This window comes from Lampris incognitus, chromosome 1, assembly GCF_029633865.1.
Source record: "Lampris incognitus isolate fLamInc1 chromosome 1, fLamInc1.hap2, whole genome shotgun sequence".
Taxonomy (NCBI): domain Eukaryota; kingdom Metazoa; phylum Chordata; class Actinopteri; order Lampriformes; family Lampridae; genus Lampris; species Lampris incognitus.
Window position 1 is genome coordinate 29,560,045 of NC_079211.1, and position 15,131 is coordinate 29,575,175.

Below are 15,131 nucleotides of genomic sequence, written 5' to 3' on the forward strand. Positions count from 1 at the left end.
AAACACAACAATGACTCCCTTGTTTAACCTTGCCGTTTCATTCTTTATATTTCTCTGACAACAAAAGGAATAAAAAGGATGGAGAGGGGGCTACTAAAAGAGAGAGTGGGTGCAGGAGTTGGTGACTCATGCTGGCTAAAACGTATCCATGGATACGCGAGTACAACGGTACCTTGTGGTTGCCACCACCGAGAGCTGTCCCCCGTCCCCTCGACCAGTGCACACTAAGTATAGGGTACTAATATCATCATAGTGGGAATTGTGGCATATTAAAGCAACACAATATGTATGAATTCATTTTGAAATGGTCTTGAAGTCAGTCAGGGAAAACACAAAATAAGATTCAGATTTTCAAAAATTAGTAGCAGAGTCCACTCAAATATCTGTCAACAAACTTACAAACCAAGCAACGCGAGTAAAATTACGATGTCAGCCAGGAGAAATAAAAGACAGCATTACTTCTCATGGTTGTTCTGAGACAGAGAGAACCTGAGGTGCACTTGAATTGCACCATCATCTGTCACAAGTTCATTGCCTTCCCTTTGGACGGTGCAGCCACCCTGCAGCAATAGTGCTTTGTACCGCTGACATTTCATGGTAGGTTGCCTTTAGGTGGCGATTGTCAGGGCGGACAAACAGCGAGACAAAGTCACAAGGGGATCTGCACCCTGGTGGCAGATTTACAGCGCAAGAGCTGAAACCCTTAACAGGAGTAGGGACCACCTGCCAAAATAAGAAGTTGGTAGTACCACTTCGACTGTGCTGTACGGTCTCTGTGTCCTGGATTATGCTCTCGCATGGGGTCCTTTGGAAACCCCTCCACTTTGCCAACTGCAAGGCTAAGACAACAGCTACAGAGTGGCTTTTTTACTAGCTGTATATATGTCTTTGGAGATTTGAAGACAAAATTCCCCAAGTCTGTCCTTAAAAAAGCAAAATAAAGCAACATCTGGTCATGATGGGGGTGGCCTTTCCAGGTTATACAGAGTTGAGCACAGCTAATGATAGGAACCGTCAGCATTAGATTCCTATGAGGCAGTCCACTGTGCAGGACCAGAGGATTCTGGTTCCATAATGTGTAAGATTAAGATTAAGCAGTAGACAGAAGCTCCCCGAAATTGAAATCTCATGCGGGGTTAAATGAAAATATATTGCTGGCTCAGAACGGATCAATATATACATAGTGTAGCAACTACTACAATCCCATGGTAAGAACAGCAATAAGAAACAACTTTTTGTCATGAAATGTCTCAGCATAACTGAAAGACCTTTGCTGCGCTGCTAAGTCTCCCAATCCAAGAATTCATAATGTACAAAGTGTGTGTGTGTGTGTGTGTGTGTGTGTGTGTGTGTGTGTGTGTGTGTGTGTGTGTGTGTGTGTGTGTGTGTGTGTGTGTGTGTGGTTTTGCCTAGGTTGCCTTCCTGGACACAGACACACAGCCAGTAAAGGATGAGTTTGTATTTTTTATCAGCTTGTGGTTTCATCAAGTTCTATGTAGCAAATACAGAGCAAAACCCTTATTTCCAATTCATTCACCACTTTTGGTGTATGTGTTAGTCTAGAGGTTAACGTTTGCAACATCACAAGATGAATGCTCTCAGAAAAAACTCCCATTGTTAAATATTTTTGGAATTTATCAGCTTAAAAACACCTTTGCCAGGACTCCTCTGACAAATGAAGGCCAGAGAGACATCATGGTGGATGATGAAGGGTAGTCTGAGAATTTCTGCATGCCACATGGAGCAACAGATGGATCAGAGCCACCTTTAACATGCACCGATACAGGCTAATGGTATTGCATGCACCCCGCTGCAAGTGTGGGGAGTGTATAAGGAGGACATCCACCTTAAAAAAAAAGACTGAAAGAAATAAACCAGGAATAAAGTGTTGCTGGACAGAGAACTGCAGAAAAGCACTCTCCCGCTGTGCCAGTCTGAGCCATCACACTTCATTTACAGTGGTGTCAATAGGCCGTGGGCTGTGGAAGAGAGGCACTTGACCTACCCTTGCCTGGCTTTAAATCAGCAGCAATGACATGTTCTATTCAAAGTTAAACATTCACTCATTGTCAGTTAGGTTGTGCCACTTAATGTCTCAATTACCGATACAATAAAAGTGAAATACCATAAAGGGCTTGTGGGCAAAAAGCCGGTTGTAAAAATTGGAGGGTCATAGTAAAAATAGTGAATTTTGATTTAGGTATATGACTACATTATTGTCTCTAACCTAGATATACCTGTTTAGAAACCCTGTTATGATATAGGTTTGATTATAAATCACCTACCTGTGACAACTAGATATACATAGACCAGCGTCAATAAATAATGGCTCCACCATCCCGCTGCTGGCATGCGGAAACAATGTCCTCCTTTCCGCCCCGCCATTGTCTTAAGGATGGGGTTTGACAGAGCTGGACATGAACACAAGAAGCTGCGGGAAGAAATCTTTGCTCAGGTAGAATGTCACATTTCCGCGACCTCTCCGAGCCAGAACAATTCCAGGAGGCTGCCTCTTGCCCCTGCGTCCGCTTCCTCCTTGTGTCTTTCCCACGCTCAGTGTGTGTGGACAGTGAAGGAAATCTGCTTCAAAACATCATTGACAAAGCTGTGTGTGTGTGTGTGTGTGTGTGTGTGTGTGTGTGTGTGTGTGTGTGTGTGTGTGTGCGTGTGTGCGTGCGTGCGTACTGGGGGAGTGTGTTTCCCTTGTTTGGATGGGGTGTTTATTTGTACATGGTGAGGAAGGCAAGCTGTCTATCTCAGTGGTGCACTGGGTCTGGCACAAGGTGGAAGAACGTCCACCTTTGATACTTGTCTTTTTTTTGTGATTGGCGTTGAAACGACAGGACTCTAGTGATAACAGTTATTGTGCTGGCGGAATAAACATGCATGCTGTTCCCAAGATGTTTAACTATCTTCCTCCCTTCAGTCCACACATAACAATGGCTCGAACAAATAACTGACCATAACACGAAACACAGGCTACCTTGAAGCATATTCTAACCATGACTCATCGAGACAAACTTATTCAGCAAATCCACACTCAACCAATCACCGCCAATAGCTTTAAAACAGCTGTAATATAAAGGTTAACTATTTTGTTGGCGTTTACTAACAACCAGTGGGACCCAAACGACGGCGATGCGACGAACCATGTCAACCTGGCTGTAATCACCTCGTTACTGTATGGCGAGACGACCTCTAGCGGCCGCTGGTGATACTGCACGCCAGGTGACTGACTACCTGTTGGCAACAAAATTCGGCTCACCCCCCCTCCACTCGAATACTGAATAAACCATGAGAAAAATCTGCGAAGGTTTGAGTCCAGTTTGTTACAATCAGTATTAAGAGACTGGTATGCACAAGCATCTATGTTGAAACGATGCTCATCACTTTATTAAGAAATAAGAACAAGAAACAGACCCCTTAAAAATTCAAGGCTCTCGATAAAGCGAAGTTTCTATGAAATAACATCTATTCAGTCATGATGAATGTTAGCGACGGGCGTTGGTTAACATGGTAAACATCGGGACACAAACAGCCATGGACATCTATAGCTCTGACAACGACTCCAAGAGGATACATCCTGAGTCTCATCACCAGCCAGTCAGACTAGCTTGGTCTAGTCAGAAAGGCACGAATTGAGGAAGCCTCTTGGATGAGAGGCGAAACGTCTTCACGGATATATACCAAGTCCAGTTGCACTTGATTCAACTCCTTTGGATCAGTCATGATGAGTTTGTAGCGGTCGCCCGTTCGTACCTGTTTGTGTGTAGACGAGTGTGTTTGCGTGTCTGTGCGAAAACCCTTCGAGTGAATAAAATAACTCTGGACACAATTTGAATAATTTCTTACCATTCGCGGATGCGGCACATAAGATGATGATGACGGCCAACTGAAAGCAGACGGATGGGGCCATTCTGCCTCCCCACAGACAGCTCTTCAACCAAAATCCAAGCTTTTTGTTTCAACGGAGTCCCCGATTGTAGTTGGAGTGACTGAAATAACTTATCTAAAGGCTTTTTCTCTAAAGTTGTTCACGATTAAACGCGCAATTAATCCACACAAAAAAAGAAAGGGGAAAAAAATAAACTCAGGTGTGAATGGAAAAAGCGGCACACGTTGTCTCGTATTCCATGGCGCGGTTCTGCAGGGGAGCGAAGCGTCCTGCGCAGCGCAGTCCGAGCAGGGTGTGCAATTCAATGGACGGATGAGTTCTCCGCGGGGGCAGGTGCGATGTTTTCAACCAAGTTATATGGAATAAATATTATTTCTTTTTAAATGGGGGCGGAAAAAGCTGAATATTACTCCAAAAAAGATGAGGACTATATTTCAGTTACTGTATATGTATATATATATATATATATATATATATATATATATATATATTTAAAGCAAAACGTATCAGCCAATCCCTCATAGGGAGAACGTCGCCTTTCCTCTTTCGCCTTTGTACGACACTCGAGGTCCGCGCAAAGCGCAATTTATAGAGACGCGGAGGAAGGACACCACGTCACTGCACAGACTTCAGTCAGTGGTGGCTGTCGTGCAGGAGTTTACTGTTCACGGAACTGATTCCAGCAGTCACGGTCGGATTTAAATTAGTATAGCCTTGCAGCCTACCAGATATATAAATTGGTATAGCCTTGCAACCAACCAGATATATAAATTGGTATAGCCTTGCAACCTACCAGATATATAAATTGGTATAGCCTTGCAACCTACCAGATATATAAATTGGTATAGCCTTGCAACCTACCAGATATATAAATTGGTATAGCCTTGCAACCTACCAGATATATAAATTGGTATAGCCTTGCAACCTACCAGTAAGTAGTGGTGATATCACCTGATTCATTATATTTACCCTTGGTCAGGAAATGCATTTTCAAATGACATTAACCTGCGGGGACAGTTTGATAACACATTCCTTTCAATTTGACATGGATTTTTTCTTCTCTGCGCAGACCTTTGTATTCAACAAATCCTTGATAAAATCAACCGAAATGTGTAACGTTGCCAGAATGTTATCTCGTCTAAGGAGGACATGCCTTGTTAAAGCTCCTCTTGTTTACAATGGAAAAACTCAACAATCATTGTGATATCAGACAGATGTATGTCCAAATGCTTAGAATAAATATTTGCCCAATTATTTTTAACTTTTAAAACAGGATGTGCAGCTTTTTATATCAATGTAAATAATCATCCTTTGGGTCCCCTGTTGTCCACTAGTGCCCCCACGGTGTTTGGACCTGCTGCAGACTGTTTTCTTTTATCACCACAACAAAGAAGGTGGGCTCACATGTTGCAGGTACTGTAAATAAGAACATCCTGCCCTCACCTTTCCCCACCTTCCCCCGTTTAGGGGACAATGATCCAGAAGTAGGCTGAACAGCAGACTGAAAACGTGCAGCGTTGCCTGTTGCCTGCCTCACAGCTAATAGTTGAGGTCCAGCACCATTTGTGAGTCCTGATAAACACCAGCCTCTGTTCCCCTGCAACAGAACAGGTGGTGATATGGCACACGGGAACATGGGAAACGATTGCTACAAGTCAAGTTATGGCAGCTTGGCCATTTTCTTTCAATGGTCCACAACATAGTGTATATAAAGCTCAAAGAAGCAATAGAAAGTTGCATAACATATGCCAAAACTACCAGTTGCACAAAGAAAAGTTGTTTTTTGTTTATTTTTTAATGAAACACCTGGACAATTTTACTGATGCAATGCTTTTTTTTCCCGGTTAGCCTGGAATGATTTGAAATAAGAAACCAAATCAACTGGTGAATGTAGTATAAGTGCAATAATTTCATGAATAGCATAGTCACATGAAACATATTCACAAATGAAGTGAAACTGCATTTTAACAACCACAGGGAAGTGACAGCACGGTTTAATTTCTTATCTACTATCTTGGCTTCAATCCAGTTGAACCATGAGGGACTCGAGGGGTTGATTGGTTCAGAAGACAAACATTTTAAATGTTAAATGTCATCTCCGGATGTGGATAATGTGCAATTGTAGACTGCAAATGAACATTATACAAGGAGCCCTTGTCTCTTGACATGAAGGGGCATTTAGCATTAAGACAGTAGCGCTTTATCTAGACACCCAAAGTGCTTCACAGTGAAGGGGGTAACTCACCTCAACCACCACCAATGTGCAGCGCCACCTGGGTGATGCACGGCAGCCATTTTGCACCAGAACACTCACCACACATCAGCTTGAGGTGGAGAGGGAGGAATTATTGAGCCAATTACACAGGGGGATGATTAGGTGGCCAGATGCAGAAAGTCAGGTTGGGATTTTTTGCCAGGACACCGGGGGACCCCCTACTCTTTGTGACAAAGTGCCATGATTTAGTGATTTAGCATTTATTTTGAACGCTATCCTGCTCTCATTTTTTGATAACTATCAAAAGAGCACCCATACCAGTGAATTTGCCTAACCAGCATGTTCCAACCATCACAAGGCTCTTCTCAGAGCATGTCCACTTAAGTGACAAGTCTTCAGGGAAGGAGACAAAGAAAACAGCCAGAGTCTCCTCCTGTAACAATTGCTGGAAGCTACAAGTGGAGAGGGGTTGGAGTTTAAGACATTTTATTTTAGAATCCCTTGTTTGAAAAAAAAAAAACAATATGTGGGACTGACCAGTCCTACACTCTTTCCCTTAACTCCAAATTAAAGTCGTTATTAGCAGAGACTCATGCTGAAGCTTTAGAAGATGGAAAATAAGGCTTTGACTCAAGTCAAGATTATTTGTATAGCCCAAAATCATGAGGTAGTCCTGAAGGGCTTTACGATCAGTACAATATACAATGATATGTGACAATATACAAAATATGCCATCCTCTATCCTTGGACCCTAGACCCGAGTGAGGAAAAACTCCACAAGAAAAACATTATCAGGAAAATATGGGCGAAACCTTAGGAGGAGCAACAGAGGAGGGATCAATCATCCAGAATGGGCAGACATGCAATCGGCTTCAAATGCACAACATTTACAAAAGTAACAGAATTATATCTTGATGCATGCTCAATAATCCAGGTAAGGAATCACAGAAAGCTGAATCAGTTCACCTAGACACAACGTTTATTGAGAGAAACGTTTCATCACTTATCTAAGTGACTTCTTCAGTCTCAACTGACTGCAGGTATCCCCACCCTTATAAACAACACAGTGGCAAAACAACCGAAACCAACGATCGGTTTCATATGCAAATTGCTGTGACCATTAACTAGAGTTTCAATGGCCATGTGTACTATTCACAGAGGATTGGGGAATGGTTGCAGTCACTGCATTGTAAGATGGCGACAGATGTACTCTTAGCCCCCCCCCCCCGATCCAACTGATCCAGAATTATAATGTAACATCATGGAGATTGCACACAGAGCACAGTGATGTAGGATACATACAGTTAATGCACAAAATTTAGCAAATTTAAATGTGCTGGGTAATAAAATTGTAATGAGGGTGTAAGGCAAAATTGAGTATGAGTTTGTAAAGAACATACATGGACATGTTCTCATTATTTATTATTTATAGTGTTTGTTATCTGTTATCTTACCCGGTAAGATAAGAGACATTCTCTTCAGCCTCCAACGTGAAATACCTTCAAAGACTGATTATCCATCAAAACTTTCAGACTATGCTTTATCACTCGGTCTCAAGGAACGCAATAATTTCCAAAGAAAACCAACTTTGATCAACGGATTTACAGCATTTACACATAATTGGTAGAAAGGCCAAGCATGTAGACCAAAGATAAACTGAGAGCTTACAAATCATTAGACACGACACACAATTATGTAGTAAGTGGGCACATTCAATCCATCAGATATAAAGACATACATGAATTGTGTGATTGCCTCAGTTGAACTAGCATCAAGGGCACAAGTCAGCCATGTACAAGCTTTGTAATGGTCAACAGAGCGAACAACTACGTGCTAACAGCAAATTGTATCTGCATGGATGGGTAAGTAAATTACATTTGTTTCTCTAACCTTGTATGGGTCAAAGTGTTTGTTTTGCAGTCACAACTGTTATTGTTTTACGATAATATAATTGAGACTCATCATGCAAAGTTCAAGTAAATGACATATATATATATAGTAGATACACACACACACACACACACACACACACACACACACACACACACACACACACACACACACACACACACACACACACACACACACACACATATATATATAATCCAGTGATTCAAATAAATTCTTTATGAGACAGTACAAGCTTGTTTCATGCCATAAGCAATCATCAGCTTATGGCATGAAACAAGCAAAGAATTTACTTGACTCACTGGATTATTTTGCTCCTCATTTTTTAGCACTTTCCCTATTGTTGAGTATTTTTTAACAAAGTTTTTATATATATATATATATATATAGAGAGAGAGAGAGAGAGAGAGAGAGAGAGAGAGAGAGAGAGAGAGAGAGAGAGAGAGAGAGAGAGAGAGAGAGACCATTCTACTTCACTCTGTTGCCGCTATGTTGCAGCTATATCATCTAAGGCTGTGCTCCACATGAGGATGGGCAGCATGTACTTCGGGGGAATGTCTTTGGGAATAGCCAAGGAGAGAGGCAATGGCAGCATGATTTAGTGAGATCACTTTCCAAATGCCAAAAAGACAACTAAAATCAGTTAAACCAAAGGCCATGAAGTTCAGTGGAGGACGCAAAGGCATTATGGCAGCATAGGCGTTATGACTGTATGACAGTATATGATTTACATTCTTAATTTATATTACCATTTGGGTGGCACAGTGGCCCAGTGGCCCAGTGGTTAGCACAGTTGCCTCATAGCAAGAAGGTCCTGGGTTGGAACCCTAGGCTATCCCAGGTCTTTTCTGTGTGGCGTTTGTATGTTCGCTCTGTGTCTGCGTGGGTTTCCTCCAGGTGCTCTGGTTTCGTCCCACCATCGAAAAGACATGCATGTTAGGGTTAATACTCCTGTCTGTGCCCCTGACCAAGGCAATGGAAAGAAGAACTGGAGTTGGTCCCTGGGCGCAACAGCTGCCACTGCTCCTATACAATCGGATGGGTTAAATACAGAAGAAAATTTCGTTGTAACCTGTACAATGACAAAATAAAATGGCTTTCTTTCTTTTTCTTTTCTGCCAATAATACAAATTTATTTGAATAGTCTATTCGAATGTGCATTCATTACCCAAGGTTGTGTGTTAAAATAATCAGGGTAATTTTGAGTTTTGACAACTTAGTATCATTTAGAATAACAGAGTATGTACTTAATAATTGCACATGACTATTTTGTTTAGAAAACCTTTTCATAACTCATAGATGATGATATTTGGGAACTGCTGCAGCTATCCTGACCAGCAATGAGAAGAGAGACATGGACAACATCCTCTGGCTCTGAATCTTAAGACCTAAGAGACTTGCTAGAGCCAGTGACCATTCTGTTTGAGCTGATATGCTGCACCAGACGATATTCAAGAAAGGTGTGTACAGGTTCATCGCACACTTAAAGGACATATCAAGCACAGCCTGTGTTAAAATGTGAGGTTACCACTAAACAGCAATCCAAGTCTCAGGACTGGCATTTGCACAGGGCTGGTAGGATTACAAGCTTCAATTTCACAGAGTATGCAGCAGCACATAAAGTCTTAACTCGACAACCCTGACAGGAGCAATACGCTACAATGACAGGGACCTACACGTTCCAGCAGTACTCAGTGGTAAAGAAAAGGAGGAAACAGCTAGGTAGTTTAAGTCATGAATATGTCTATGTCAGTACATGTGGGCTTGTAGTGCATCTTGACGAGCCACCTCTTGACACCTCGCTAGATGGTATAGTTACATGTACTTCCTGTGGGAAAGGGATAATTGAGGGTGCCTATGTACATGTAGCTTTCAAGAAGGACTTTGGGGATTCTGATTCGATCGTGACACGGATTTCTGCCTTGACAAGTTTTTGGAAACGTGCACACAGGTATTGCTATCAAGTACAACTCCACATGTTTCGTTTGTGACATCAAATGTTGTGACTTTGATTTTGAATTGGGTACAAAGCAAGAGATGATTGTGCATTGTGTTCAGAGTGGTGAGGAATTATTGAAGGAGGTTTTTTTCCCCTATAGTTGAGAAATGTTTTGTTTCTTTTGTTTCGCCTGAGCTGCTCAAACAGGACACTTCCCTTGAAACACCAAAGGCACTTGCAGAAATCCAGGTTATGGATGAATGACTATGTCAGTATCGCTTTTATAACAGTTGTGCACATATTAAGAGCAGCCCCAAACACGTGGTGGACAAAATACACAACCCCATTACTTGAGTCAAAGTGCAGATACTACTGGTCAAATATTACTCCACTACAAGTAAAAGTTGCTCAGTCAAAATTTTATTTGAGTTAAAGTCCTGGAGTTCTTACTTTTAAAAATAAATTTTCTTTTTAAGATCAACACATTGCTTTATTGTTTTCACAATGCATACAGAACCTCGTAACTCTCTGAAATCACCTAATAAATAAATGCACTGACTTGCTTGTAGAACCACTCTGCTACACAAAGTCTTAGAAACACCTATAAGAGCTTCAGCATAGAAATGTAATCGAATTAATAAAAAGGACAGCCATTGTAATTTTTTATTTTTATTTTAACACCCTCTCCATCCTCCAGATACACAAAACAGCATGGCAATTATTCAGACAGTGGTGTGTGTGTGTGTGGTATTATTTCACAACCAAGCAATGGCTTCGAACAAGGAATTACAGTACTTATTTTAGTTCTTTCAACACTGGGTGGACTGAACTCATCGTGATCCTCAATGCCATGAGTTGCATCTTCATCATTTACCTTACCAACAGCCTTTGAACAAAGAACAACAGTATTTCTTAATTTTGAGGTATTGACCGCACAGTTTTTAAAGGCGAAAATAAGTGCACTTCTGCAGTCAATGTAAACATTTTGTTGGGAACAACTTCTACTGTACTGTCCATCTCAAATGAGGGGAAACAGGTCTTTAATGATGACAGGTGAGAATTCTCAGCCTGGTCAAACTATTCAAACTTGAAGAAGTTCTTATTCAACTTCAGTAGAAACTGGTTTTTGAAGTTGTGTGAATGAATTCTTCCCCTTCTTGGTCTTAAGATCAATTCAGCTGCACTAAAAACTCTTTCACAGGCAGCAGAGGCTGGGAGGGCTGTGTTTAACTTGAGCGATGGGTTGGATACAGCTGGGTAAGATGTGAAAAATGTCCATACCTCAAGCTGCACATGCCAGGTATGCATCCAGTTGTTTGGTCGTTTCCTGGGTGTGTACATGCTTCATATTACAAAAGAAATCCTCTTCATCGGAAGTGCTTGGGCTGCAGCAGAGGCTCATCATGGTCAGGAAGATGTTCCTTGATGTAACCAAGGCCTAAATCAAACAAATCTTTTTCATCATCATCATCAGTCTATATGTGTATATAACTTCAGTGTTTAAAAAAGTGGAAACGAGGAATTGACCATGGAACATTTAGTGATAATTGTTTTCTTACCTAGTTTGAGGACATCTTCATCAGTGGTCCAGAATGTTTTGAATTTCAAATGAAGAATGGCCACAGCAACCAGCTCTAGGTCAGACATCATTTCCCCTAACTGTTTCTTCAACCCATCTTGCAGGGCATCAATCAGTGGCCTGCAGAATCTCAGCGACACTTTGGTTTTCTCAAGCTTGGAGATGAGGTTTGTGATTGGAGGGAGCAGCCATCCCATCTGAATGTTGGATTCTCCCTGTAGTATGTTTATTGCCTTAGCAACTGAACCCATGGTGTTGGCATATTCACCCAAAAAGGCAATGTCAGCTGCACTGTACCTAACACACAAAAATGCACTGCATTCAGATATATTTAATTGAACATACCAGTTATTTCAGTTTACACAGGATATGACGTAATTATTCCTTGTTCTTTGGACAAATCATGCGGGAAGGTTTAGAACTAGAACTAGCAAGGTAATGGTTTACTTAGTGTAATAAAATCTACAAATACTTTTCTTTTCCACAAGGCCTCGGACAGGTAAGTACTATAATTCACTTGGAATTCTCTCCACAGGTTCAGCATAGAGGTATAAGTATTACTGTAGGTAATGAAACAAAAAAGACAAACATTCACTACTTACACTGGGACATTAAGTGTAGCACAAACAGCTCTCACAGCCCCCTCTCCTTGATCTTTGAGGATTCTCAAGATCTGCTCCACAGCCATGTAAAAGGAGTTCAATCTTGTTGCGTTAGGTTGTACCAGCTGAAGTTTGCAGTGCTCTTCAACCACTTCTGCAGCAGTAGTGGACCTTGCAGTCTGGTTCCAGAGAACCTGAGATTTGGAGAAGGCGGACCTCGATAGTTTCTTGTAGACCTCTGTCCTGTTTGCAGTATTGGCATCCACCAAATTTAGCAAATGACAAGCGCACCGATGATGTTTCGGAAGTTGGTACTGGAGGCCATCATCATCAGTCATAATGGCTTCAACATCAATGAATTCCACCTCCTCATCCTGATCCTCATTGTCTTGAGTTACATCTACATCAGTTACTTCATCAGCAGTTTTCATCTTCTCCAAACATATGAAATGCTTTAATGACGTTTGAGCCATTATCAGCTGTGGTTCTGACTATTTTCTCACGGATTTCATATTATGAGTGTATGTCATTCATCGCACCTGCCAAGACATCGAATGTGTAAGTGCCCTTCAACTGCTTGCATGCAAGACCAACAGAATGCCTCTCAAAACTGCTTGGACCCAGCAAATGCACTGTAACTCCAATAAAACTCCTCCTTGCAGTCCAGCAATCAGTTGTTGTGGCTATATATGCAGTCTTCCTCATTGCTTCCTTCACCTGCTCCTTCATCGCTATTGTGGCTTTATCAGTCTTGCGCTGCACAGTGGTTCGAGATGTGATGGTGCAGTTTGGCTGTAGATCTTAGACAAGGCTTTGGAATGCTGGCTGCTCAACAAGAGAAAAGGGCGGGAGACCTTGAACTATAAAGTTGAGTACTGCATTGTCAACACACTTCTGAGTGGCTTGCTTTGCTTCATCTGTTTGAGATTCGAGGAAGACATCCCAGCCTCAGATTTTCTATTGCAGACTGCTGTAGTCAGTTCACTATATTTCTTCAGCTGACTTCCATGTTTCCTATATAAAGACATTGTATATATTTCTTCAGCTGACTTCCATGTTTCCTCTATAAAAGACAACTTCAGTTAAAAATAGGTAATTCAGATTGGCATAAAAGGATAAACACACTGATTGTAGGCAACGTAATATTACTTTCAGCAATTCACCACAGTCACATGGCTAATTTTGCATTCCATTCTATTGTTTTTAAGCGCCAAAATATAACTGTTACATTAGTAGGATTGTAAAAATATCATCATACATTTAACTTGGCTGAAGGCGAACAACTAATTAAAAATAATTAATGAAAAGGATAAAGTCCCTGCCTTTGTGATGCACACAATATGTGGTCACATTTTGTATGTGTTTTATTAAATTCCATTAATGGGAGAATAATAATAAGTTGGTTAATATTGATTCACTGTCCCTCCCAACCAGTAAGGGGGCCCTGACGTTGGAACATACGCAGCATTGGAGTGAATGGTTGCTGCTCGGCGATCGCTTGGGTTCGTCATTCTATTGAGAGCAACGTCTGAAAAGCAGCATACTGTAACGTGCATGGATAAGTAGACACGTTGGTCCTTGATTAAAGGGTTGGACCCTTTAGTCGACTGGTTAACGTTGTCGCTTGCGGAGTGGGAGACACGGGTTCGCGTCCCAGCTGTGGCGACGGTCTCCCAGATTGCCCCCCAAAATTCGCTGCATTGGTGTCAGAAGTGGGATGTTGAGACTGTGAGGTAATTGGAAGCGCGTGCGCCCAGAGGCGTGAGGGAGCTGATATGCTGAAGCGTGGGGACGCGCTTCCCAAAGGAGGGGGGTAGTGTAACATGCATGGATAAATAGACACGTTGGTCCTCGACCAATGGGTCGGACCCTTTAGTCGACTGGTTAACGTTGTCGCTTGCGGAGTGGGAGACATGGGTTCGCGTCCCGGCTGTGGCGGTTCCCGGACTGCCCCCCGAATTCGCTACAATACGTTTCTCTGTCAACTTATCTCTCCCGTATTACAGGGAATATAATCTACTTGCATGACTGCAACCTGGGGCCTGCAACAGATTTTTGGGGGCTAGGCCGGGATCGGCGCTTCCTGTTTCCTGTTGGACTGATGGTTGGCTGCTGATCCAGTGATCTATGAACCTTGGGGCCAGGAATGACTACACGTTGCCTGATTTAGGGGCTTTCGGTGTGCGACTAAGGAGGCAAGGTGACCTATGTACAGAGGACACACATCTAAAGAGTGCAGGACTGTTTGCCCAGGGTATCTACAGCGTGCAGCATGTCTGGCAATGAGCACAAGGAACTTGTCTGGTCCATTAAGAAAATACTTTATCAGTTGACAGCCAATGAAGCTTTCGAGGTTGCCACCAGCATTGGGTCAGTTGAGGGATTTGACCTAGAAACAGTAAACAAAGAGGATGAGGAGAAATGTGTTGAGTATCTCTCTGACTACTTGACCAGTGATACACTGTTAGAGTTAGGGGATGAGGGAATGTCAACATTATTATGTCTGAAAGATTTTGTTGATAAGGTTATTGCAAATCGTAGAAAGGGTACTGTACCTGTTGAAGTTCACACTGAGGTTGAACCTGAAATATCACCTTTGTTGCTACTAGATGATCTTAATGCTACTACTGACACCCATGACTTAGCACTACTGGGTAAAACACATGCTGATGATTACACTATTGCTAAGGCTGACGCACATGGCACTGATACACAGACACTGCTTCTGAGTAATGAGCTACAGCACAGGCTGGGCCAGCGCAGCATGCACACTAATACACCTGATGCAGGAAGGTCACAGTCTACTCTAGGGTTACAATCCAGTAGGCTGCACATTGATCATTTGCCACAGCCACAGCCTCTCATGAGTGGCCATGCCCAGCCCAGTAAAGAACATGTTCCACATTGGTACATACCTCATACCAACACCAACCACCAACACAGTACCCACTCATCCCACACCACTGTTGACTCACAACCTACTCACGCTGGAG

The 15,131-nt window shown here is 42.2% G+C and overlaps 1 protein-coding gene across 2 annotated transcripts in view; it reads right to left on the bottom strand.

Annotated features, from left to right (window-relative positions):
• kdrl (kinase insert domain receptor like) overlaps positions 1–4,431 on the bottom strand; it is a 64,804-nt gene extending 60,373 nt beyond the window's left edge. The window contains exon 1 of one of the 2 annotated variants that reach the window (XM_056275158.1): positions 3,853–4,431. In XM_056275158.1, coding sequence (XP_056131133.1) covers positions 3,853–3,916 — 64 coding nt within the window. In that variant the 5' untranslated portion in view covers positions 3,917–4,431. Of the gene's footprint in view, positions 1–2,285; positions 2,541–3,852 lie in introns of those variants that run through there. The other variant, XM_056275151.1, reaches the window with a different exon arrangement.
• Positions 4,432–15,131: the final 10,700 nt, after the last annotated feature.